The sequence below is a fragment of the Telopea speciosissima genome, chromosome 7 (genome assembly GCF_018873765.1).
Source record: "Telopea speciosissima isolate NSW1024214 ecotype Mountain lineage chromosome 7, Tspe_v1, whole genome shotgun sequence".
In the NCBI taxonomy this organism is placed as follows: Eukaryota; Viridiplantae; Streptophyta; class Magnoliopsida; order Proteales; family Proteaceae; genus Telopea; species Telopea speciosissima.
The window spans coordinates 3,377,984-3,403,558 of NC_057922.1; the positions used below are offsets into that span (position 1 = coordinate 3,377,984).

The following is a 25,575-nucleotide window of genomic DNA, read 5'->3' on the forward strand; positions in this document are numbered from 1 at the left end:
GGTTCTATAATCTGTTACATCTATTTATTTGTTTTAAATATTGAGGGTTTATAAATGGAGCCAAAATAGTGGATCGGATAACACAATATCTGAACTCTTATTTGATCATTGTTGAGATAGAAAAATTGTCTGAGTTCGTATTTGATATCCATTTATCTGGAAAAATATACAAGCAAACGGATAGGAATTCAGATAGAATCTGGATTTCTGGTTAACAATTTGTTATGAGCCGCTTTTACTCTATACATTGTCAGGGAAGTTAGAGGATGCTAATTGTTGCATCCTCCATTGTAATGTGGTTAAAATCAAATTTTCTCACTCTTACTGAATTATATATATAGATGTCCTAAGTGCTTCCGTTGGTGCAGATTCTACAAGAGACAATTTCTACAGAGTATTCGAAAGAAAGATGGATGAAAAACGTAATCGTTTAAAAGAAAGTGGTATGCTTCTTGCTAATTTTTATATGATGATACTATCTAGAAATAATGACTTTTCTGGGATTCTCCATTACCTTTTTATGGAGCTTTTCAAACATCATATATGAAATAAAGCTTTCTGCTACTGTCAGATTTGGTGCAGGTTAATTAACTTTACTAATTTTAACAGGTCGGAGCCTCGCTGTCTCATGGGCATTGTGCGCTGTATGCCTCTTTGGTCATCTGTCTCATATCTTTGGAGCTAATGCTTCATGGATCCATGCATTTCACTCCACAGGATTTCATCTGCCATTGTCTTTATTTACTTTACTTGGCCCTGGCCGCCAACTTATCCTAGATGGTCTGAAAAGCCTGATTAGGGGGTCTCCTAACATGAACACTTTAGTTGGTCTCGGGGCTTTATCATCTTTTGCTGTCAGTTCCATTGCTGCGTTAGTACCCAAACTGGTATTTTACAATCCTTCAATGTTGTTGTGGGCTTAGCTCACAGTTAACACTGGATGAATATTGGTTTAAGACTTCATGAATTATATGTTTTGATCCGGATATTCTGGATTTTAACTGGTGTACTTTTCATGGTCCTTTAATAAATTTTTTTGTTGCATGTTTTCAAAAGAAAATTCAGATCAGATGGAAGTTGAAGATTGGTCTATGAGTATGGTCAATGTTTATCAATTTTGGTTCTCAAATTTGCTGATCTATGCTTTCATTTGTTGTGGCTGTTGTCCCCCACCTCCAATGCTTTTGTGGATTGGCAGCTTGAATTAAGTTTCGCAAAAATTTCCATTTCATGATACCAACTATGGGTCTAAGTTTTATTGTCTTTCAGCTTGCTAGATTCTATTCCTTGTCTTTAGTTTGTTTGTGATATGATCTCCATTACATTCAAGTATGCAGTACCCTCCAAATTCCAATGGATTTTGTCAGCCCATCCTAACACTGAGCTGCTGTGAGAAGATCAGTGTGCTTAAAACTAATCATTTGCATTTCCTGTAGGAGAACAAGGTCATCTCTCTATGGAATGATCCTTTGGAAGACATCGTTAAGGTTGTGGATATACAACAACAACAACAACAACAAACTCAGCCTTATCCCAACTTAATGAGGTCGGCTACATGGATCCAAAACAAAACAAAGTGGGGAAAACTGAGGTCTAAACAAAAAAAAAGAGGGGGGGGTTGAGAAAATGGGTAAAAGAGGGATGGGAAATGAGATGGAAAATGAAAAGAGACAAATGACAAATGAAAGATGAAGATGAAAGTAAGACGGGAGAATCTCAGCTAAATGGGGTCTGGTACATGGATCCTTGCCCTCCAATAGGCTTTATCCGAGATCATACTTGGGACAAGACATAGGCTATGCATGTCCTTCCTCTCAACTTCTCCTATGGTCATTTTAGGCCTGCCCCTATCGCTTTTAGCTCCTTGAATCAGGATCATATCACTCCTCCTTGCTGGGGCATCCCTAGGCCTCTGTTGAACAGGACCATACCACCTCAAACGACTCTCTCAGAGCTTGTCATTGATCAGGGCAACTCCCAAGTCAGCTCTAATACGTTCATTCCTTACTTTATCCTTCCTAATTTTTTTGCTCATCCATCTTAATATCATCATCTCAGCTACACATAGCTTCTTAATATGACACTTCTTAATTGCCCAACATTCTACCTCACACATCATAGTCGATCGTACAACAGTCCTATAGAACTTTCCTTTAAGCTTAAAGGAATACGTCTGTCACACAACACACCGGATGCAACTCTCCACTTCATCCATCCCACTTTAATTCTCTATGAAACATCATCGTCTATGTCACCTTCTTTATTTATGATTGACCCTAGGTATCTAAAATAGTCACTTTGCGGTATCTCTCTATCCTTAGTTTGCACCATGTCAGAATCCATTATAGTATGACTAAAATTACACATCATATACTCTCTCTTCGTTCTACTAATCTTGAAGCCTCTTGTTTCTAAGGTTGATCTCCAAAGCTCTAACTTGGAGTTAATCCCTACTTTTGTATCATCCACCAAAACAATATCATCGGCAAAGAGCATACACCGTGGGACCTCCTCTTGGATGCTCTTGGTTAGGTCGTCCATGATAAGCGTAAATAGATAAGGGTTTAAGGCTGATCCCTGACGTAACCCAATCGTAATTGAGAATTCCTTGCCCTGACCTCCCACAGATCTCACACTAGTCACCATGTCCTCATACACATCCCTGATGTAACCCAACGTTAAGGTTGTGGATATGAAATGTCATAATCTCATTTTTGGTTTGGTGTTTGGCAGCGAAAACCTTTTATCTCACCTTTTATCATTCAGTATTGTATGTTGTAAATTGTAATCATACTAGTGAAAATTCACCCAAAGAAATATATATATATATATATTAATGGGCATGGTCTGGTCTGACTTTTTGAGCCATGTGCGAGGCCTTGTTTGGTCACACTGACTGTTGGATCAGCAGGACCTCCCTTGGATTAGCCATGTGTTGAGTTTCAGGTCCTATCTCTACCATATGACCTTCCATGCCAGGACTTTTACCATTGTATTTCCAATGGTCAAACCGAAGTTGCTCTAAAGCTATCAGAGTGGAATTGTCAACAGATGTTCAGACCTCCATATCTCCTTGTGGGAGAATCAGATTGGACCAAAACTTTCCGAACTGAAAGGTGATGATGTGGACATGTCCACAAACTTTGAATGCCAACAGAGCTGAGATGTGCCATATAATATTATGGCCATTAATAGAAGCCTTTATTAATGGGCCATGTAAGAATCATTTACCCTATATATATATATATATATATAAACTTTTTATTCATTCAGTATGAAATTGTGAAGCTGAAAAAAAGGATAAGCATTCCCAAAAATGTGTATATCCAAAAACATAAAGTTTAGCTGTACAATTGTCATGTATCTGACAAGATGGAAAGCGAATTGCTGGAGCTGGCACATTAACTGGATAGAAATTGCACCAGTCCCAGGTTAATAGTTACTGCTTGTTCCGTCCCCAATGGCTGAGATGTCCAGTCGACTCCCTCCCTCTTTGTGGGGGTCCGGACCCCTACGAGTGAACTGAAAAGGAAGGAGGAAAGAGGCCCTGGGGAACTGTCATAATTGTGAGACACAGTGACACAGATAATGTATTCGCTTTGTCTTCCTTCTCCAGACAAATAAATGATTTAAGTAGAAGAGAAACTGTAAAGGCACTAGAAGCTAATGCATGTGTACCTGTGTGAGCAGAGAGTGGCAATGGCAGATAGGCCCATGATTTGAAGGATTTTCAATCTTTATTGGTCTGTAAAATGCAGTGAATCAGTTGATCCACTGGCAATATCCGCTTTTGTTGCATAGTTCGCCCTATCCAAACCATTCCAGGTCAGTATTGTGGCTATTGCCGATAGAAATACCTGTACCCAATTTTCAAATCGTTGAATGGGCCTTTCAGTAGAGAAATGAGCCACAACGGTACTAGCAAATGTAGAAATGGCAATTATAATCATAGATCTAGACATCTAGTTTGAGATATGATCCTGGGAGCTTCAAGAAAGTCTAAAGCTGGCCTCATTGGGTGTAGATGGTTGCTGGTTAAGACTGGTGGTGTTATCTTAATAGTCTTGTCATTTTGGTTACCTTTGCTTCTATTGCCTCTCTTGCTCCTTGATGCATGTGATGTTGAAGTGGAATCAGTCTCTTTGGCATTGTGTTAGTGGAGCGGGAGTGTAGAAGTGCAAGTGGGTTGGTTATTTTTATGACATGGACTTGTTTGGGGGTTGATGGGGTTATGCCCTCTGTTCATTTTTTTTTTTCTCTCCTTTTTGAATAAAATCTTTCCCAGCTGATCAAAAGAAGAATAGGACGTGGATTACTTGTTCCAGCCAGCTCAGAACCTGAAGCCACATCACAGTTGCTCACTTCTATATATTTTCTAACCTTTTCACCAGTGGGTTGAGAACCCAGATAAGTATATCAATGTCACAGGTTGACCTAACAACTGGTCTTCCTATGGAATGTGTCTGAAATATACCTGGAGACCCACCTTTGGGGGGGGGGGGTTATTATCAGGATGAAAAGGATTAATGCCTAAAGTCACTGTTCAACTGGCTCTCTGGAGGAAGAACTGAGAAGATCTGTGAAAACCTAAGAGGTAAGTTCTCCTGGGGGGGCAGGGGCGCAAGCAAACACCTTGGATCTGAGTCATTACTGTGTTGTTTCTCATTTTAGGAAAAATCCCAGCCTTTTGTTGGTTATGAGAACTAGCTGCAAAATTCTAGCTTAAATTTAAGGTTTTGCTCAGGTCATGACTCACGAAAAACTTGACCAACGCAGCTTACAGCTCCAAAACAAATGCTTCCTTGGGCATCGTGAATCACATTAAATAAGGGACAGGGAAATATAAATTATTTGAAGTTATTTTTTCAAATAATTCAGTGTGTCATGACAAATTTGTGATTTTAGCATTTTAGTGGTAGTGAATAACTGAATATGATAAATACATGTTTTTTTTCCTATATTGATCATGTTAAAGTTGATGTTGTTTTCTATAGTGTACTTCTATGAATCTTTCTTATGCTTTGTTAAAGTCATTTTCTTAAGTCTTAACTTTCATCTCAAGTTGGTGGGCAGTCCTGAAACTTAGAAATTGGATTGAGAATGACACAGAATGCTGTAGTGTTCAATGGATTTGTTTTCTCATGCAGGGCTGGAAGGCATTCTTTGAGGAACCAATTATGTTAATAGCATTTGTCTTGTTAGGAAGGAATCTTGAACAGAGGGCAAAACTGAAAGCGACCAGTGATATGACTGGACTTCTGAGTATCCTACCATCAAAAGCCCGTCTTATAGTTGATGATGATGAAGAAAAGTTGCATTCGCTAGTTGAAGTACCTTGCAACAGCCTCTGTGTTGGTGACCGGATTGTTGTACTGCCTGGAGTGAGTAAACTGGTCCTTCTGTTTCCTTTGGTTACCATTTGTACTTTCTCATTCTTCTTGAATGAAACAATCGAAGGGGATGGATTTCCACATGCCCTTAACAGGAACCCGAATGCACGTCCTTAATAACTTCCATGTGCAGTTTAATTGGGGCCAAATTTTGTGTATGTGTTGCCCACATAATCATCTGACCATGGTTAAAATTTCAGAGAGTACATTCCCATGTGTCATTACAGAGGTTTAATAACAGTTTGAAAAGTCTAGAAATTGAACTCAACATGAAATCAACAAGAACAGTTGAAACTTGAAAGTCAAGGGGGAAAGGCCATACATGGTGGGACATATCATTGAGATAGACCACAGAACGGGAAAAAAAAAAAGACCACCAAGTTTGACAAGTGGGCAATCCAAATCTAATCAAAGGTCAACCTGCAAATTATCTTTCCACGTGGCTGAAAAGTGGTAGACATGCAAGAATATTTTCCTAGTGCGGGCACGCAGGAAATGTTTTGCGTTCTTAGGTTGAATACTCCTGTTCATTCTCCTAGCTATGCTAGTTTTATTGAACCTCTGTACATTTGCATGTTTCACTTTTATGTTCTGGTGCGTTATCCATTTACAATTTTTGCACAGAAGTTGATCGTTTTTTGCTTTATCAGTTGAACATTGAGAATTGCAGGCCATGGTGCACCATTTGTTTCCTGTTAGTGAAAAAGTTTTATTGTAGTTTTTGCTGATTTATCTTATGTAAATCCTTGGATGTGAATTCTTTCAATGTTCAGGACCGAATTCCAGCAGATGGAATTGTTAGAGCTGGTAGAAGCACAGTTGATGAATCAAGTTTCACAGGGGAGCCACTTCCAGTAACAAAACTCGCTGGGGTATTACCTCCATATCAATTTATATGTAAATATTTTTGAGACACCGGTATCCAGTTCAGAAGGAATATTTTAGAGGGCTTGTCTTCACAGTTGTGATTTTAGCAATTATTTATATAATATGTTATCTCAACATATTATCAAAGCTAATGTGAATTTTATTTATGTCCTAGTCTGAAGTTGCGGCAGGAAGCATGAACTTGAACGGTATGCTTACTGTTCAAGTGAGAAAGCCGGGTGGTGAGACTGTGATGGGAGACATTGTTCGTTTGGTAGAAGAAGCACAGAATAGGGAAGCTCCTGTACAGCAATTGGCTGACAAGGTCCTCCTTTCTCCATCTCATTTCAATGAAAAGGCAGAATAGGAACTTATTTTGGGTAGTGGTTTTACTGGAAGGTTGATGAATTAGGTTCAGGAAATTCCAGGTTTTGATATTTAGAATGTTTTGATTTTGATTTACACATGGTCAACTTACTCCTGCAGAATTTCCAGTCCTATATAAATCCTTAAATGTTCTTGTATTTTTTATCAATCTTTTTTATGGTCAAACACTCAGAATCTTCCAGTTTCCCACCAACCAAGTGGTTTTTACTTGATCTGCAGTTCCAAACCTAGAGAATTGGGTTTGTAACAAGATCCCATTGGAAACTTAAACCAGAATGTGGGCTACTTAACCATCAGGTCTGAGAGTAAAAAGGTCATTGTGGCAAAATAGAACTCAATTTCAGGAGGGGAGAGAGGTTGTTGACTCTCTCAGAGAGAATGCTAAAAACAAGCACTGTATTAACTTTCACAAAGCAGTGCCAGGAATATATCCTCTCAAGGCCTGAAAGTTAATGCGAGAATCTGGCCATGCTATGTTCTGTTAAATCCTGTGTGTTGCAATCTTTTGTACTCCCTTGATCCATGTTCTTGTTGATCTCACCCTTGTTATTTATTATTTTCTCAATCATTATTATTTAGGAGTAAGTGAATAACTGCTTCTCTCTCTCTCTCTCTCTCTCTCTCTGTGAGCTGGCGTGTGTGTTCAGGGGTGCTTCATGCTTGTGCCTATGCCCGCTTTTGTGCGATCTAGTCCTATATGATTTTGTACATGTAATGGATATCTACTTTCGAGGGCGGGCCTTGGTGCAACGGTATAGGTTGCTCGGGTTCGAGTCTGGAAACAGCCTCTCTACGAAAGCAGGGGTAGGGTTGCGTACATTTTGACCTTCCCGGACCCTGCAGTGGCGGGAGCCTCATGCACTGGGTATGCCCTTCTAATGGATATCTACTTTCACCATCTTATCCACAACTATTGTACATGTATTTGTTTTCAAATTTTTCTCTACCTCAAAATCTTCCACATTTTACCTTAGCATTCTGTTCTCTTAGCTGTGTTAAATAACGACCCTTATATTTCTCAAATCAGATAGAGAGGGAGAGAGAGTTGTTCTTTTTTTTTTTTTTTTTTTTTTTGAGCATTGCAATTTCTATATATACATGTACAGGTTTCATGGTTGTTGCATGCATAATTTTGATTTTCAAACTGGCACTTCTGTGCATTGGTGTTTGAATATGACTGATCATTTAAGCAATAGAGTATATTGAGTGGTTGGAATTAGGACTTCAGAGCATAGTTAATAATTTCACATGGTTTAGGTTTTCTTTTTTTGGCCACAAGACCGAGAGATTATATAGGTGTGGAACTTATGATTTAAATTTGTGACGTGTTCAGTATTTGTGAGTTTGTTTCTGAACTAAATTAACTGTGTAATCCATCACTTGAGGAACAATATGTAAGATATTGGGATGACTGAAAAAATGTTGAATGTGAGAATAGGTTTTTGTCACTTTTATTTTACAAATCTTTATCTTACACCTTTGTTGGAGATCATTATATATATATATATATATATATATATATATATATATATATATATATATATATATATATATATATATGTTCATATGTATTGCTATTTGTAAATATAGTCACCAAAAGGTTAGAACTGTATATTTAAATGAAATGACTGCAATATCTGGAAAATTCATTTCTGTCACCAGACCAAAATGAAATTTACGACTAAGCTTTGGAGTACATTCATGCTTGTCTAGACACCTCTATTGTACTAATAAGCACTTTCTTCTGCCTTCAAGTATTTGGCATGCCCTTCGTATGAGCAAAGTTTCTCAAATGTCTTTTATGGAACTTGTAAGTTTTGGAAACGAATTTTATATCCATTCTATGAATTTTTTTCTCCAAATGACTTAAGACCTAGAAAAGAGAAATTTTGTGATAGCAAAGATTTTTTTTTTCATTCTTGCTAACTGCTTTTCTCCAAATGGCTTGCAATACTGAAAGTAATATATTGATACACTAATTGAATACTGTACCTTCACTTAACATGTTATACATCTCTGTAGTAGTATTTCAAGTTTCAACCATGTCAAGTGGCTGTCATTATATCCAGCTTTATATCTTTCTACCATGCCGGTAAGTTACTTTTGATGCTATGGGATGTGTTTTTTATTATACCAGGTTGCTGGGAAGTTCACATATGGAGTCATGGCACTATCAGCTGCAACTTTTGTGTTTTGGAATGTGTTTGGAATGCACATCCTACCTGCCAACATTCATCATGGAAATCCACTTTCACTGGCATTGCAGCTCTCCTGTAGTGTTCTGGTATGCTGCTCTGGATCTAACTCTTGTACTCAATTTATCTTCAAATTTTCATTTTTTAGGGTAATGTAAGCCCCATTTAAAATTGGGCCGGCATTAATACTGGTTTGCGTTGGGCCTTAATTTTTGGTTTTTATTATTATAATGAGCCTGTGTCAAAACCCGATCTCAACATCCAGAATCTGTGAAGAAGAGAACTGAGAGAGAGCAAGAGAATACAATATTGATGGAGAGAAGAGAACCCTTAGAGCCAATGAATGAATCCTATCATGGCCTAGGCTAAAGATTTATATTGTCATTAATGGTAGAGTCCAATAAGGAGTTAATTAATAAAGAACCAAAGACAAAGAAAGACATAACATGAACATGGCTCTAACCAAACACTACTAGCTAATAAGACTAGTAACGATATATTAAGGAGGGGAATTCCCCCTCACGCTATACACTTAACAGAGCTGAAATATAAAGCCCAAAAGTGAGGGTTTTAAAGGGTACACAAGATTAATATTTTATTTTGGTCGGTCCCATGTTGGTGTTGCTAGGTGGTTAGGAGAATAGTTTTTAGTCAATGAATTATTTTAGGAAATCTAAAACCCTAAAGTCCTTAGTTGTTCAAGAGTCCTAGTTAGAGAAGTCCAAATGTTTGATTAGTAGTTAAGTTGAGCTAGGAGGTTTTTTTTATTATTATTTATTTTCAATAAATAAGCATTGTAACCACCTCCATCGATTATGGCTAATGGATCGATTTATTTGCTTTGCCAATAGGCTAGCTGGATTTTCTCTACCTTCTCTCAATTTGGTGAGGGAAAATTCTCTCCTCCTATTCAAGGTTTTAGGACTTGATTTCGCCCATGGTTTTGACCAGCCACGAAACCGAGTTCTGCCGAGATCTTGGCGACTTGGTGTATTTTTTCCAGTTAAGACTCGGTGGTGGGTTTCGGTGGCCATATGGCCAAGGTAGGTCCTGAAACTTGAAATCCACCCTATTTTAGGCCTTTAAACACAATGGAAACATTAGCTTTTACAAATTCAAACCCAAAATGGTACTTTGACTTTGGACCCTAGGTCGGTAGTCTATGGCGTAGGTGAGCTCTACCATAGGGTATTCCACACAATATTTGGAACACATAATTAAAGTAGAAGTGTAAAACAACTTAATTAAGCATTAGCAATTAAAAACCGGAAACCATAAACCATTTAATGCATTAGGCATCATATTCATAATCATACATGGTTTGTTAAAAATTGTTAGAAACTTAGAAAGAGACATAGATTAAACAAATACAAGTATAACAAGCCCTAGGATCCTAGTAGCTAGTACTGAAACGAGTTTCGGGCTGGATCATCAAAACGACCATATTGTTGTTGTTGTTGTCGAATCAAGCTCTACTCTGATTGAATCACAAACGCTGGTCATGACATATTATGCTGGAAGTAACGCTCGTAGTCATCCACAACAGCCCTATAAATGGAATCATCAGCATACTGGAGGTACCCTAACCTAGGGTATATATCTCTTAAACGTACGGAACTCAATTGAGAGATACCTCTACTAGATGGTGCCCGTGGAACAGGAACTAGCACCGACATGTCTAGCTGAGGGGCCAGGAACCCAAAGATGTTTTCCACAAAACCTGACCCAGTGTGTGACTGACCCTCATACTCATAGGTAGAGGGTAATGATGATGAAGAGCTGGCCTGCCCAAACTGACCATACCCAGTATAGTGCCCATACTCGGAACCGATGCTCTCTGTGCCATATATGGATGATGGTGCACGCCACTGCTCCCCATGAATTCCACTCTCCATACTTATGCCTCCAATAGTATCAGCCAAGCTCTTGATCATGTCATCCATGCTATCTTGCTGCTCCCCAACTGATGGTGAAAATCGAAGTCCACCATTGTCCTCATCCTGTGTGGCATGAGTGTATTGAATCTCTCCTGTGAAGCGCATTAGCTCAGGCATAGGCTCAGGCTCAGGCTCCGGGTAGTGATACCTCTCGCATATAAAAACCATGGACTACAAACAAGTATTCATGGTGGATCTAAGCAAAAAGTAGTTTTTGAGAAGAGTTTTTTACCTAACACTGTTTTTGAGAAGAAATGTAACTCCTCCTTTGTACTTGAAGCTTCAATCAACAATCTTTAATCTTCAATCTTCAATCTCCAGCAGTTTGTGACATTTCCTAACAAAAATAGTGAAAAGCACAAGTTTGGAGGAATTTTTCAAACCAGAGAGGCGAGATATGTTGAGTTAGGTGAATTTTGTCGAGTTCTGGGTCGAAATTGTGTATTTATAACAATAGTACTGGGCCTGGTTCGACCGAGATGAACCAAAATCGAAACAAGCACCGAAATCTCACCGAGATAGCGAGATTTCGGTTGAGATATATATTATATATTGTCATGCATCTCGTTTCAGTAGGCCACGAAACTGAGATAAAAAGCGAGATCTTGTACCATGCGCCTATTTTTCTCTCTCTCTCTCCTATGATCCTATCGCAACTTAGTTCTCCCTATTTTCTCTCCTGCAATCTGTCTTCTCTTTCTCCCTTCTTTCTTAATCAATTTCTAATTTCAGTCCCTACTTTCTCTTTCATCTTCTCCCTCCTATAATTAGCACAGCTTGTCTTCTCCCCCTCCATCTTCCTTCCATCGAAAGCTAATTTCCATGTCCTAAAATTTAGGATTCTTTCTTCCCTATTTTATCTCTCATAACAACCATCAATCCCCTTTTTTTCTCTTTATTCCACCTCATCAAATTCAAACACTTGACTATCATATGACTGATTTTATCATGGAAATTGTTTATCCTCCAAATCTAATGTATTCTCTCAAAATCTGACCAGGGGAATATTGATAATGGATACTATGCATACACCTATGCAACATCTTCTTTTCCATGTGCGCAGGGTACTTTTGTACTTCTCAGTATCAATTTTCATCTTCCTTTCAGTAAAGCAGTGCATCAAATGCTTCCTTGTTTCCAGGATGAGTATATTCGTTTTTGTTAGCAGAACTGAGAATGGGAGAATGGCTTGAATGATCAATGAGATCAGTCAAGCTCACTATTTATAATAATAACAGAGATTACAAGGGGAAACACTATTCACGACACTGTTCACATGAACAGTGTCACGACCCTAATTACATTTCTACCCTTGCTCATAAATACATAAATAAAAAATAAATAAAACACCCAAAAGACCAGAATACCCCCATGGTATTCTGGTGTACATATTCCAACACTCCCCCTCAAGCTGGAGTATACAAATAAGTAAAGAAGCTCCAGCTTGAACTAATAAGAAAAAATAATGCTAACACTCCAACATTCTAACACGCCCCCTTAAGTTGGCGCATATACGGCACTAATGCCCAACTTGAACAAAATAGGGAGTAACGGAGTTGTAGCAAATTCCATTCCAGCTTGACACACAGACGGATGAATGAAGCTCCCAAATAAACCTTCAAGAACTTGAAATAATTGATCTTCAAAACCTGGGCAAACTTGATCAACAAAGTTTTCACCAATCTTCAATAGCTGTCCAGTGATGAATCTCAGAGTGTCATAGTGATGTAAAATCTTGAAGTGAAAAACTAGGGCAGCAAGCAGCGGAAACAACTGAATCAACCCAACTATAAATCCTCAAATAGGCACTGTAATCCTCAAATAGGCAGGCAACAACCAAATATCTTCAATACTTTCAATACTTCAATCTCCCCCTTACGGCAAACTCAACCCAATAACAAAGAATACCTAATGGCAATGGTGGAGAAACACTGATCTTCTATGTTTTGCACCAATGTTCCTGCAAGTTCTGCATTCTGCAATGTCTACAGGTGTATTTTACATAACCCCCCCCCCTTTACGTGTAGTATTACACGTGAACAAATAACGAAGATGATGTAAGAATTAGGGCAAAAGTATGATCTTCCAGAATTTTTCCAAAGGTGCTACAGGTAATTAAAAAAAAAAGGAATGGCAAATTAGAGTATACCATAAACTTTCAAAGTGGTTATGGGTAAATGCCAAAGGTATGATATAGGAGATGGGTAAGTGAAAAAGGCAATGGGATAAAGAATCATGGAGAAAAAACAATGCAACATAGCAATTTACGACCTTCTTCAATCGATCAAACAAACTTCTTGGATGGAAACTCCTGCATGGGAGAAACACCAAACTCCAATTTGCAAATCTAATAAGAAAACAGATCTTATATGAAGCAAGGAAAGGCTCCAATCTTCAAGGCTTGAGCAATCTTCAAACAAGGAAGAACCAATGTGCAAAACTCCAATCTATAAACTCCCATATGCTGAATAGAACTAATGAAGATATCTGGGCAGAATTGATGTAATAAGCTTCTAGAAAAACTTGGACCAGATCTGAATTAGAGAACAATGCTCGGATCAAGTTCTCAAAGTAAGCTGGATATGAACCAATAGAAAAGCTTCACACAACTGAATAGATTCGTAGTCGCAACCAATAACCATGAACACACTGTTGTTATCCCAAATAAACTGATCTCCAAGGTAGTAGATTCAACTCTTCAACAATGTAAAAGAACTTCGATCTCCAATAGTAGGATACTCAGTCTCAAAACCAGGGCAGCATTAGTCCTCATAAAGGCAGTAGTAACAAGTTAACCAGTCATGCTTACAGAAGCCAATCAACAGAACCAGTAAGGGATGTAGTAAAGCTCAATAGAACCAGCAAGTAGAAGACAATAACTCAGCAGATCCAATAGGAATTGATGCAGCCAGTCACAGAGGAACCAAATAAATATAGATTGATAGTTGGAGGAATCGATCATAAGAAAGAAACCTGAATTTGTTCAAAAAATACTCCAAGGATAATGCTGAAATTTGGGTCGAACACTCCTCCGGTATGTATAAGACTCCCCTCAAAAAATCAGCTTGATAAGACAGCCCTAACCCTAAGGAGGGTTTTGGATAACCCTGAAAGTGAGATTGATATAGGGAAAGGGGGCTTCAATTGCTGATGTAGACTTGCAATAGATGCTGATTAGTACTGCTTGAATGGGACCTCCAATGCAAACAACCAATCTCCAGTTAGAATGAGACTTGGTCTTCAAGAGGGAGAGACACCAAAAAATTTGTAGAAAAGTAGGGCAGCAGCTATCGCAATAAATAGACCTTCTTCAAGCCATGAATTGATGAAGTAGAGTGTCTCTTTTAATGTTAGAACCACCTCCAAAGCACTATAGCAGCTCATCCCTATCCCAAAAAATCGATTTGTGTCAGGGTTTTGGAAAACCCTGAAAAGTAGAGATTGGTTGGGGTAGGGGTCTTCAAAAAAACTTGAAAAGGTGCAATATTGAGGTCAAGTGGTCCTTGTATTGGAGGAAAACAACCCACAAAAAATCAGCATCAACTGGAAGAAGGAATCCTAAAATCGATTGGAGTCAGGGTTTTGAAAAACCCTAAAAAGATGAGATCGATTGGGTGAACCAAGCTGGAAAAGAAAAGAGAGTGTAGTAGATAGAAGAGGTAGATAGGTGCTAGAAAAGAAAGTAGAGGGAGCTCCAACAATGGAGGATCAGCCTTCATGTGAGGAATCTGATTTTCAAAATTCTGGAAAGCTCCAATATCGCAGGTATGGTTCCAATAGTATCAATTAGAATTTAGGTTATGAAAAAAAAAAAAAAACAGATTGGGAGGAGGGCAGCAACTAAATCATTGGATTAGGTTTTTCCTCATTAGTGCTGCCCCCTTACAAGGATGAGAAGAAGAACAAACAGAAGAAGGAGAAGCCGAGAGAGAGAGAGAGAGAGAGAGAAAGGTGGGAGAAGGTGATGGAAGAAAAGAAGGTTTTTTTATAACCTAGATCAGAGAATTGGCTCTGATGCCATGTTAGCAGAACTGAGAATGGGAGAATGGCTTGCCTGATCTGCTTGAATGATCAATGAGATCAGTCAAGCTCTCTATTTATAATAATAAAAGAGATTACAAGAGAAAACACTATTCATGACACTGTCCATATACTGTTCACATGAATAGTGTCACAACCCTAATTACATTTCTACCCTTGCTCATAAATACATAAATAAAAAATAAATAAAACACCCAAAAGACCAGAATACCCCCATGGATGGGGGTATTCTGGTGTACATATTCCAACAGTTTTGAAATCTGCATGTTGGGTAAGAGGCTAAGAGCTGTTTTATCATCATATTAACGCAATCACAGTTTTGGGTATTAGATTTGACTTGCAATTGTTTTTACCCGATTGTGCATGTGTGCATGCATGCATGCATGTATAGTAATGTAAGACTAGATTAGGGTTAACCTAGTCCCAATTACTCACAACATAAAATAACCAAATAGCAGCCAAAACACTGCGACCACAGGTCTGAAACAGAGGCTTTGCATCAGAAAATTGCCAACTCCAGAACCAGTAATTCCCCAACTCATATGGAACTGATACTCCTAACAAGTAAAGGTCTAATAAGGGTGATGAAGTCCTAGAAATCTGAGCTTCGATTGATGGCTGAAGAGGGAGATACCAGCAGGTCACTAAAATAGAAGCTAAACTCAGATTTAGTAACTTAGTGAGTAGAGATCAAACCAGCCATGAGAAAGTAACCAAACTTGGATCGAATGCTGCTTGTCTGGCAGAGAAATATTACAGAAAATCTCACTTGATTCTAATGGTTGAATTGGGAGATATGGCAGCAACACCCAAAATAGAAACTAGTTCTCTGCAGGCCAAACCAGCAACCAGTTTGGACTCTAACTTGGATCGGTTGTAGGATCTATGGAGAGAGGGCTCTGCTGCAAGTTTGGTGAAGTTCTGATGGGTAGAAGTGAAGTTATGGGGGTGGAATGAAAACAGAAGGTTTCAGCCTGTGGAATGGGGTGGAAGTGAGGATCGAGTGGAGGGAATGAGTGGGGGATGGTGTGGAATGGGGAGTTATGAAATTAGAAACTTGCAGTCAAAGGGGTTGCAGAGGTGCGGCAATGGTTCCAATCGATGGAACAACCAGCAACAGCAATAACAGTGTTGGAGAAATGCCTTCAACCTTCGATAGATGATCTCCAGGAGCAGCAGCAGCAGCAACCAAGTGGTATCCTTGACAGTGGAATGACCACAGCAGCTCACAGGCTCGATGGAGAAGAAAAGAAAGGAGAAGGTGACAGTAGAGGGGTTGGGATAGATGGATTTGGCTCTCCCAGCCAAGCTCCTTCATCCCTTCAAGTCACACATAACTTGAGAAACATTTATAATTGCAGCAAAAGCAAATTCTCATTCAAATATGTAAATCGTGGGAGGCTTCTAAAAGCGTTTACAATATATAGAGGGCCACACTTGCACCTCAAGTAACAAAAGAAATAGAAACTAATATTTAGAAACTAAATATTGCATAAGAATGGAAACTAAATAAGATAGTCTTCAAGTCCTCCAGCCTGCTCTTGTTCCCTTGTGGACCCCACCAAGATTATTTGTCAAGTGACTGAAGTCATGTGGACCCCACTCCATAAGTAAATATCGGCTAGCAGTTGTACTTGAAAGATGATAATGAAATAATGACTATTCCGCCCCACGATCTTCTAGTACTCTTTTCACCAAGCCAAATTAAGGGAGCTGTGACACTGTTCACGTGAACAGTGTTTTGGCATCTTTTTCTTCATGTTTTGTCCTATGACATATAGATTCTTAAATTTATCATATTTTATGCTCTTGATGTTGTTTGGGTTTTGTAATATGCCTAACTGGTAGCAGCAATGTTCTCTAACAACCCGCCCAAGGAATGCAGGAAATCTGCATATTTAATTATAAAAGAATAAGACTAGTGTAGTTCCCCAGAGCTGAAGACCGAAGGAATCCCCAACCACAATTCTAGGCCTCAAAACACCTTGCCTGGCGAGCTCATTGGTTGAAGTATCCACTGATGTTGCTCTCCATTGGAATTAGATACTCACTGAAGTAGCCAACTGATGAATATATTTGAGAAGCTGTGAGAATTTCTGTAGGCACTCCCCATTGTTCCTAAACCAACCTATCACAACAGCCGATTCACCCTCTATTGTGGTGATGAGATTTTTACTCATGGAGAGTTGCACACCCATACAAAGGGGTAGGAGTCTGTCCTAACAGAATTGTTCTCACTTGTCACGTATATGACCATAATAGACAAGAGACTATCCGTGGACTATCTCTGATCACATCACCTACTCCCCAAAGAAGAGCCATCAAAATTCAATTTATCCTTATCAACAGGAGGAGGCACCCACTTGTGGACAGTTCCATCTGGAAGGTTTCTCGAAGGGATCACAACACTCCATGTTGGTGTATCAGCTCTGTACATAAATGTTTCATGTATCGGTTCTGTATCATATCAACATGGCCAATCTTGATACGTATCAACTGTAACCAGCCCATATCGTACCGATACTTGATTCAATGTGTGTGAGCACACATGGTCAGATAATATAATGACATATACATCAGTAAATCAGTGATATTGCTTTAGGTATGTCAAAACTTGTAGTGAGTTAGGGACTGGCAGGCCTTTGAATGTCCAAAATTTGTTATTTTTATTCTTTAGACTTGTTCGTAAGTTTGATAATTTTTATCGGTTTTATTGTATATTACATTCTTTTAAGACTGGTTTTTATTTCTCAAGTTCAGGTTGTCGCTTGTCCGTGTGCACTAGGCCTTGCAACACCGACTGCTGTGTTGGTAACCATTTCACAAGAATAGTTCCTTTGTTATTTGAGATGGCAATGAAGTTTTCTAGTCTTCATACTTGTATTTAGTATCACTTTTTAATTCATTTGAGTTGATGCTTTTCTAAATTCTAGGTTGGAACTTCACTAGGGGCAACAAGAGGATTGCTTTTACGTGGTGGGAATGTCTTGGAAAAGTTTGCGTTGGTGAACTCAATTGTGTTTGACAAGACAGGGACCTTGACGATAGGAAGACCTGTTGTGACTAAAGTGATGACTCTTGAATGTGATGGAGACAAAAATTCAAGGTTGGTTGGAGATAGAAATGTTCAATGTTTTAATTGCATTTTCAGGATGCTGCACTGCTCTATACCTATCAACACTTATATTCCATTTGTGAAGTAGGATTTATTGTCAACTAAATAAAATCTACGCTTTGTTTCTTCGGGTGCATACAAGAGAGAAGCTTAACACCTCTAATGAGAATTGTGATATTTAAAAAAGATTGTCATGAATATCTTGATGGTTGGTCCCCCATGCCCTCCTTTTTTGTTGTTTCTTGTCTAACCAACTTTTAAACTATTTAATTCTCATCTTTTGCTGACTCGATCTCCATATTGTGAAATGTGCTTTACAGAAAAAATAAGGAGAAGAGAACACCTGAAAATTTCGAAGCTTTACTAATTTCCCTTAATTTTCTGAAGCAGTTGTGGAAGACTTTGCCGAGATAACTTAGATTTTTGTTCCTAGGTGAAAAATCAGATGCTTTTAAGTTTTAAGGCTGCCTATCAACTGGTATGTAGGAAAATTAGAACGCTATAAATAAATCGTCTAGTTTTATAGACACATGATAATGGAATTGTTACTTCTTGGTATATAGTGTAGTTGTATTCATGGAAGTAATGTTCCAAGCAAGTTTATTATGTTAAAATCTTGCTTAAAAAGTTTAAGCTGCTTGTATAAGAATCGACGTATTACAATTACTATACATCTTTATTGTCGTTGAAGTAAGAATAATATATGATAACAAAGAAATGTATGGAATTCTCAATAATGAAATAAAATGGCTTTCTTTTTTTTTCTATGCCCCCCCAAATGTGGTACTTTTCAGCAGAACTTTGACTGGTATTCATTCCAAGTAGAAATATCGGTCATATTGCTAGCTTTTTCCATTTGATAAGCTCAAGAAAAAGAATAGTTTTGCCACCATTGTTATGCAGTATGTATGAAGCTTGTGGTTTATTTATTTTCTCATCTGAAAGATAGTTTTGTGGTAGAACAATAGGATTCTATATCAGTGTCCCAATATCTATTCTTTTTTAACAAATTGTAGATGTCAAAATTATTTCTGGACTCCTTTGAGTTAGTGTTGTGTAGTTTTGTCTTTTTCTGGTGTAATTAAAGGATCCTGTATCGACATCTCGATATCATGTGTGTCAAAAAATTACAGATGTTGGCAATATTTCTCAACTCCTTTGAATTATGTTGTGGATCATAATGTTAATTTATAATATTAATTTATGTTTATTATTTGCTGTTAGCATAAGAATGAATCATATTCTTCTGGTCCAGGCAGAAGTCAAACCAGAAATGGTCAGAAGTAGAGGTTCTGAGGTTAGCTGCTGGAGTTGATTCAAATACAATTCATCCAATTGGAAAAGCTATTGTGGAAGCTGCTCAGGGTGCTGGTTGTCAGAATGTGAAGGTAATACCCAACTGCTGTGGATTGGTGCCTCCTACTCTCATGTTTTCCTTTGTCCTGTTGTTTAACTACTTTTCAGTTCATCCTTGTGATTAATGCATTCAGTCGTTACAATTCATGATGCGTCAAATCTCTGGCTAATATGACTTAATGAGATTGTTTCTCATCTATTGGCAGCATCTAATCATTTCTTGTCACCAGACTTCCTAGTTTCTAAAAGATTCAAGTAGGATGCTTTACTGAAGTTCAGTATGTGACAGTAACAAAGACTAGAAACCAGTAACCAAAGAGAAGAAGGAAGAGAATGAGCAAGGAGGAGATGAGAGCTGCAGAATCGTGGCTCTAGCAGTCCCCACTACCATTATTATATAACAATCAATGAGTTAAAATCTAATATGGTAAGTAGTGCTTTGTACAGCAATAGGATAGAAAATTAGAATGCCTACTCTAAATAGGAAATAGATATCTAGTCTCATTCTAGGAAGAAAAGATAAAGCTAACCCATGATAGGGACATTCCCCCTATTGTGATATACATGAAAGAGTGTACCCCCATGGTAAAGAGTCCAATCTTTAACGCAGTAGAAATTATTAGAACCATTTTTTTTAAAGTTTATGGAAAGAACAATCTTCCAGTCTCTCTCTTTCCTTCTCTAACTCTTAGGTTCTCTACTTGCAATTTATATGCCAAATGCATAGGCTTACCTTTTGGGAGGCAAGCTAAGTCTAAGTTTTGTAATTCCCTGGAGTGAAAGCAATGCATGCCAACCTGAAACTAGATTTTATGATGAGAGTTTAATCCATGGTATAAAAAGCAATGACATTCATGTTAAAAGCATCATGTAGATAAACTCAGTGTAGCGGAGATGAGGATGTTGAGATGGATGTGTGGCAAAACTAGGAAGGATGAAGTAAGGAATGATCATATTAGAGCTGATTTGGGAGTAGCTCTGATACATGATAAACTACGAGAAAGTCGTTTGAGGTGGCAGGGCCATGTTCAACGGAGGCCTTTGGATGCTCCAGACTCCAGTACAGAGAAGTGATTTAATTCAGATTGAAGGAACTAAAAGAGCTAGGGGCAGACCTAAAATGACCCTTGGAGAAGTGGTGAGGAAAGACATGCATAGTTTAGGCCTTGTATCAAGTATGACCTCGAATAGAGCTGATTGGAGGGCAAGGATCCATATAGCCGACCCCATTTAGTTGGGACAAGACTGAATCGTTGTTGTTGTTGTATATCAGCAACAATAGACTGCTTGGAAAGCCCAAACTGTAAATGGCTCTAGCACCCACTGTGTGGAGGAAAACCCCCATAGGGTGCCAATGATCGAGCCAGAGGAAATTGGAGGCCCCATCATCAATATGGCAGGTAATGGCCCCAAGAGCAATAGGCTTAAGCTTCAGAATTTTACACCATACCCAGGAAGCATCAGAATTGGAAGAAGCCGTCCATATAGAATTTCATATTTATTCCTTATTAATCCTTTAATATTCCTTTTATTTACAATTCTGCCATTACTCTTATCAACTACAAAATACTAACTTTTTTTGCACTAAGCTCTTGATTTGAGTCTTCTATTGGTTGGGTGGGCCCATAGCAAACCCAGTTAGGGTATTGTGACACGGGTTCCGCATCACTAAACCTTTGATTTATGTATAGTGTTAGGTTGTGTAGAATTTTTAATTGCATATGTATATTTTTTTTATGGTATGCGTGCATAAATATGAGCATAATGGTCTCCCTGCAAATGATTCTGTGGGTTTTCTTTCTGGTTCTTGTGCTAAATCTTCCTTGAGGTGTTAGAGATAAATTATTTTTGGTTTTTTTTTTAAACTCATATTATTGTACCAGGTAACAGATGGAACATTTAGGGAGGAACCTGGATCTGGTGCAGTAGCAACTATTGAGCAAAAAGAGGTTTCTGTTGGGACATTAGACTGGGTTCAAAGGTAGGTCACTTATCTCTTCATTTTTAGGTGAGTTTTTGTGACTGTAGTTACATAATTCTTTTCATACTATAACTGCAGGAATGGTGTTGTGATCCGTAGCAGGATCTTGAAATGAACATTTATTTGATTAATGGAATGAATTCAATGAAATAATTAAACTACTAACCAATAGAAGGAATGGAAATTGTATAAGATGAGAAGATTTAGCTGTTTTTTTTACCCTTATCTAAATAGTCTGTATCAGTACTTAAGTCCAGAACCTATCAATGGAATACGTCTTAACTAGATTATTTATTCTAAACAGGCACCCCCACTCATAAAACGAAACGGTCGTTCAATTAATAACTTTCTATTGTTAGAGTTAAGATGTCTAAATTTAAGAAACAATGGAATAATTTGATTCATCTGAATGGATTTTTTTTTTTTTTTTGGGGGAGAGGCGCGGTTGGAGCGCAGCTTATTTCAGTCCAATGAGAAGTTGGTGTAAAGCTGAGTTCCAATCCAAGAGGATTACATCAATTTGGATTCTTTGATTAAGGTCGCATTTACCATTATGCCGTCATATTGACTAAGACCAATAACAGATATGATCTCCAGTGAAATTGGAATCATCCCGAGAAATGTATTATCTGTGAAGCCTGATTGGTTAATCTGTCCTTGTTCAAAATTTTTTGTATGCTTGTTAGCCATGCATTCTCTTGAGTTTGTGTGAATCATTTTTTTTTCCTTTCACTTTTGCAGGCATGGTGTTGATAAGAACCCTTTTCAAGAAGTAGAAGAGTTGAAGAATCAATCTGTTGTATACGTAGGAGTTGATGGTGTTTTAGCAGGCCTCATTTATTTTGAGGACAGGATTAGAGAAGATGCTAGGTATGTTGTTGAATCTCTATCCAAGCAAGGAATAGGCATATACATGCTGACTGGGGATAAAAAGCACACTGCTGAATATGTGGCATCTGTTGTTGGTATCGCCAAAGAGAAGGTAACAATTTTACAATTCCATGTTTTGGGTATCAGTACAGATTTTTTGTTTCAGATCTAAATATTTATTCCTAAGCTATAGAACATTATCATGCTGAGCTAATTACAGATCCTTTTAAATTGATCAATTAGTAATTCTTAGCAATTGGATGAAATTCAGAAGATTCTCATGTAATTGCTGTAGAGTTTGTTAGAAATTTATTTGGAATTTCCTATCTATTGATAATTCACACTTCCTTGAGACTTGTCCAATCATGTGGCAAAAGGGGTAAAATAGGCATATCTATCTACCATGAAGTTTTGGAAAAGGTGGATTTTCCCAATTTTTTTGAAAATTTCATCAACATGCCTTCCCTATATTTATTAAACGTTATGCAGATGCAGTACGATATCTTAATGTGAGGCATATTACCTTCAATTATCTTGAGAAACTTAATATTCCAAGATATGGACAGATTTGTTTATTTTATCATAGTAAAATTGGGAGTTCTTTATCTTCAATCCTTAATTCACAACTTGAATTCGATGCGAAAGGTAGCAGACAGATTGGTTGTTTTTGGTTTGGAAAGCCTAAATGAAGTCTTTCCAGAGTTGGGGAACAAATTGGTCTTATGTTGTGAAAATATAGCATCAGTTGACAATTTCTAAGCATATTTTAAATACAAACATATTTTGGCCAGAACACTATCTGGGTCATATCTGCCTCTAAATTGCACCAATATGATCTATGCCATTATATGTGAAGAAGCAATGTGGATGACAGGTGTTATCAGGAGTCAAACCAGAAGAGAAGAAGCAATTCATTAATGAACTGCAGAAGGATCAGAAAGTTGTAGCTATGGTTGGTGATGGAATTAATGATGCTGCTGCCTTGGCTTCATCAGATGTTGGAGTTGCCATGGGAGGAGGTGTTGGAGCTGCCAGTGAGGTGTCACCAATTGTGCTTATGGGTAACAGACTTTCACAGGTACTTACTTTTTACTATATCTTTACAGTTTAGATGTTTTCCTCTTCTTCTTTTCTTTTTTTTTTTTCTTTTTTCTTTTTTTTTTTTTTTTTTTTTTTTTTTGGAGTGGGGGTCGGGGGAGAAATTTTATGCTCCTTTGGATGTTCAGATTATCATGGTCTAGAGTCTGTTTAGATATAATTTTGGGTGGCACGTGTATTGCCTCTATTATTTGATGATTTTCACTTGAATTTCCCCCTTCTGTCTGGAAAAGGGGGGAGGGAAGGAGGAAAAATAAATAGAAGACCACTGAAGATCCTTGTTCATTCAGCTTTTGTTTCCTGTTTGAAATTTGAAATTTGAATGAAAACATGACCAATAAAAACTTGAAACTCACAAATTCAACAATATACAATTTTCTTGCATGTACTGATTAAGGTCATGAATTGAAAGAATGTGTTACCATTTAGATCTTATGGTACTGTCTATTAGTGGCATATGAACACACCATCAATGGTTCTACAATGCTATCTTGGGAAAGAAAAAAAGACCCAGTAGGTTTTTGTTACAACTAGAATATTTGGCCATCTTTTAAGCAAGCAAAAAAATGCATAAGTTACTGATCCTCCTATATTGCTAAATGCCGTCACTGGAAATTTGTAGGAGAAAACCATCAAATGGTGATCTGAACCCCTCCATGCGAGTCTTGTAATCTTTGCACAATGTTCTTACTGGAAGTACTCTATTCAACAAGGCATTTCCCGCAGCTACTTGGAGTCGACTGCACAAGATCATCTAACTTCAATTCACTTATATTCACTTATAGAGAATAAAAGGGGTGGGATCCAACTTCAGGTCCTAATTTTCATTGAGCAGAACCAGATCTGAATCCAACTCAGATCCATGCATGTGGATCCAATCTGATGGAGAATCCATATGGATCAAGTTCTGGTCAGATCATCTAACTTTAATTTAAGCACTTTTATATATGTGTGACCAGGCAACATCCTTCTCAGACCTGGACCCAGCCTAGGCCCAACCTTGAATTTTGAAATTACCTAATTTTAAGATCCAGTGCAGTTAAATGGGTAATCTGACCTGCTCCATTATGCGCCTTAATTCTACTGTATCTAGGTTCTGTTAATTAATATATCCCTGTCTCTTCTAATTATAACCAAGTCTTTTCTGTGTTTCATCATACCTTCATTAGCGCCATCAACTACAACCTTGTCACTCTTCATTCAGCAGTCATTGGTGCCACATATCCATCTTAACATCCTTACTTCTGCGGCTTTTCCCTGTTGTGCCAACAGTCTGCTTCATAATGCAAGGCAGTTTTAGAGATGTCCCTGTACAAAATTTCACTTACCAGTTTCAGAAAAAAATTTGCTGCCTTAGCAATACTCTGCCTGGGATCATTTGTGTTTCTGATGGCCTTCCGTTTTCTTGGTCAATGGACCATAGAGCAGACTTGATTGAGTTATATTTCAGGACTTCATGCTTGCAATTTCAACTTTCATTCAAGAATCTGAGTAAATATGGTCTTTGTTGAGCTGAAAATGCTTATGATGGAGTTTCTAGAGAGATAATCAGGTGGTGGTTAAAAAAGAAGTGTTTCGAGTAATTGTATGTGCATAACTAAAGATTTGTATAATGGTGTGTGCATAATTAAAGATTTGTATAATGGTGTAGTGATAGTTTAAGAACTGTAGAGGGGGGCAGGGTAATGAATTCCCAATTACAGTTGGATAACATCAAGGATCCCCTTAAATCTACATTGTTTGGGCTAATCTTTTTCGTGAGCTGACTAGAGACATTCAGGATCAGGTCTATGCTTTTTGCTAATGATATAGTTTTGGTGGATAAAACAAAAGCAGGGATAAATGCCAAGTTGGAATTATGGAGATCCACCTTGGACTCGGAAGGCTTTTAAGATTAGTGGAACAAAAACAAAGCATAACTTTGTAAAAAAATAGTACTAAAATTGAGATGGTGCAAAATTGATATGGTATACCTCAAAAGTGATAATTTTAGGCATAGTTGTCACTGCATCTAGGCAACCCAAGGCATTGGAGAGGTCCTGGATGCAAGGCGACACCAACAAGACAACCAAGACAACCAAGGCACTTGCATAGGCAACCAAGGCACCTGGATGCCTAAGGCATCGCCCTGAGAACTATGATTTTAGGTACTTGGTTCAATTATAAATAAAGAAGGAGAAATAAAGAATGATGTTGCTGGAAGCAGCCTCTTTGTGAAAACAGGGGTAAGACTGCGTACATTATGACCCTCCCCAGACCCCGCGGTGGCTGGAGCCTCATGCACTGGGTATGCCCTTTTTTTTTTAAATAAAGAATCAGAGTAAGGTGAAAGGAATGA

At 38.0% G+C, this 25,575-nt stretch overlaps 1 protein-coding gene across 1 annotated transcript in view; it reads left to right on the plus strand.

Moving 5' to 3' along the window:
• LOC122667468 (copper-transporting ATPase PAA1, chloroplastic) overlaps nucleotides 1-25,575 on the plus strand; it is a 52,377-nt gene that overhangs the window by 23,245 nt on the left and 3,557 nt on the right. The window contains exons 4-15 of the mRNA XM_043863742.1: nucleotides 369-443; nucleotides 610-887; nucleotides 5,148-5,381; nucleotides 6,164-6,262; nucleotides 6,433-6,582; nucleotides 8,782-8,928; nucleotides 17,578-17,628; nucleotides 17,751-17,923; nucleotides 19,188-19,320; nucleotides 21,172-21,269; nucleotides 22,011-22,251; nucleotides 23,014-23,217. Coding sequence (XP_043719677.1) covers nucleotides 369-443; nucleotides 610-887; nucleotides 5,148-5,381; nucleotides 6,164-6,262; nucleotides 6,433-6,582; nucleotides 8,782-8,928; nucleotides 17,578-17,628; nucleotides 17,751-17,923; nucleotides 19,188-19,320; nucleotides 21,172-21,269; nucleotides 22,011-22,251; nucleotides 23,014-23,217 — 1,883 coding nt within the window. The remainder of the gene's footprint in view (nucleotides 1-368; nucleotides 444-609; nucleotides 888-5,147; nucleotides 5,382-6,163; nucleotides 6,263-6,432; nucleotides 6,583-8,781; nucleotides 8,929-17,577; nucleotides 17,629-17,750; nucleotides 17,924-19,187; nucleotides 19,321-21,171; nucleotides 21,270-22,010; nucleotides 22,252-23,013; nucleotides 23,218-25,575) is intronic.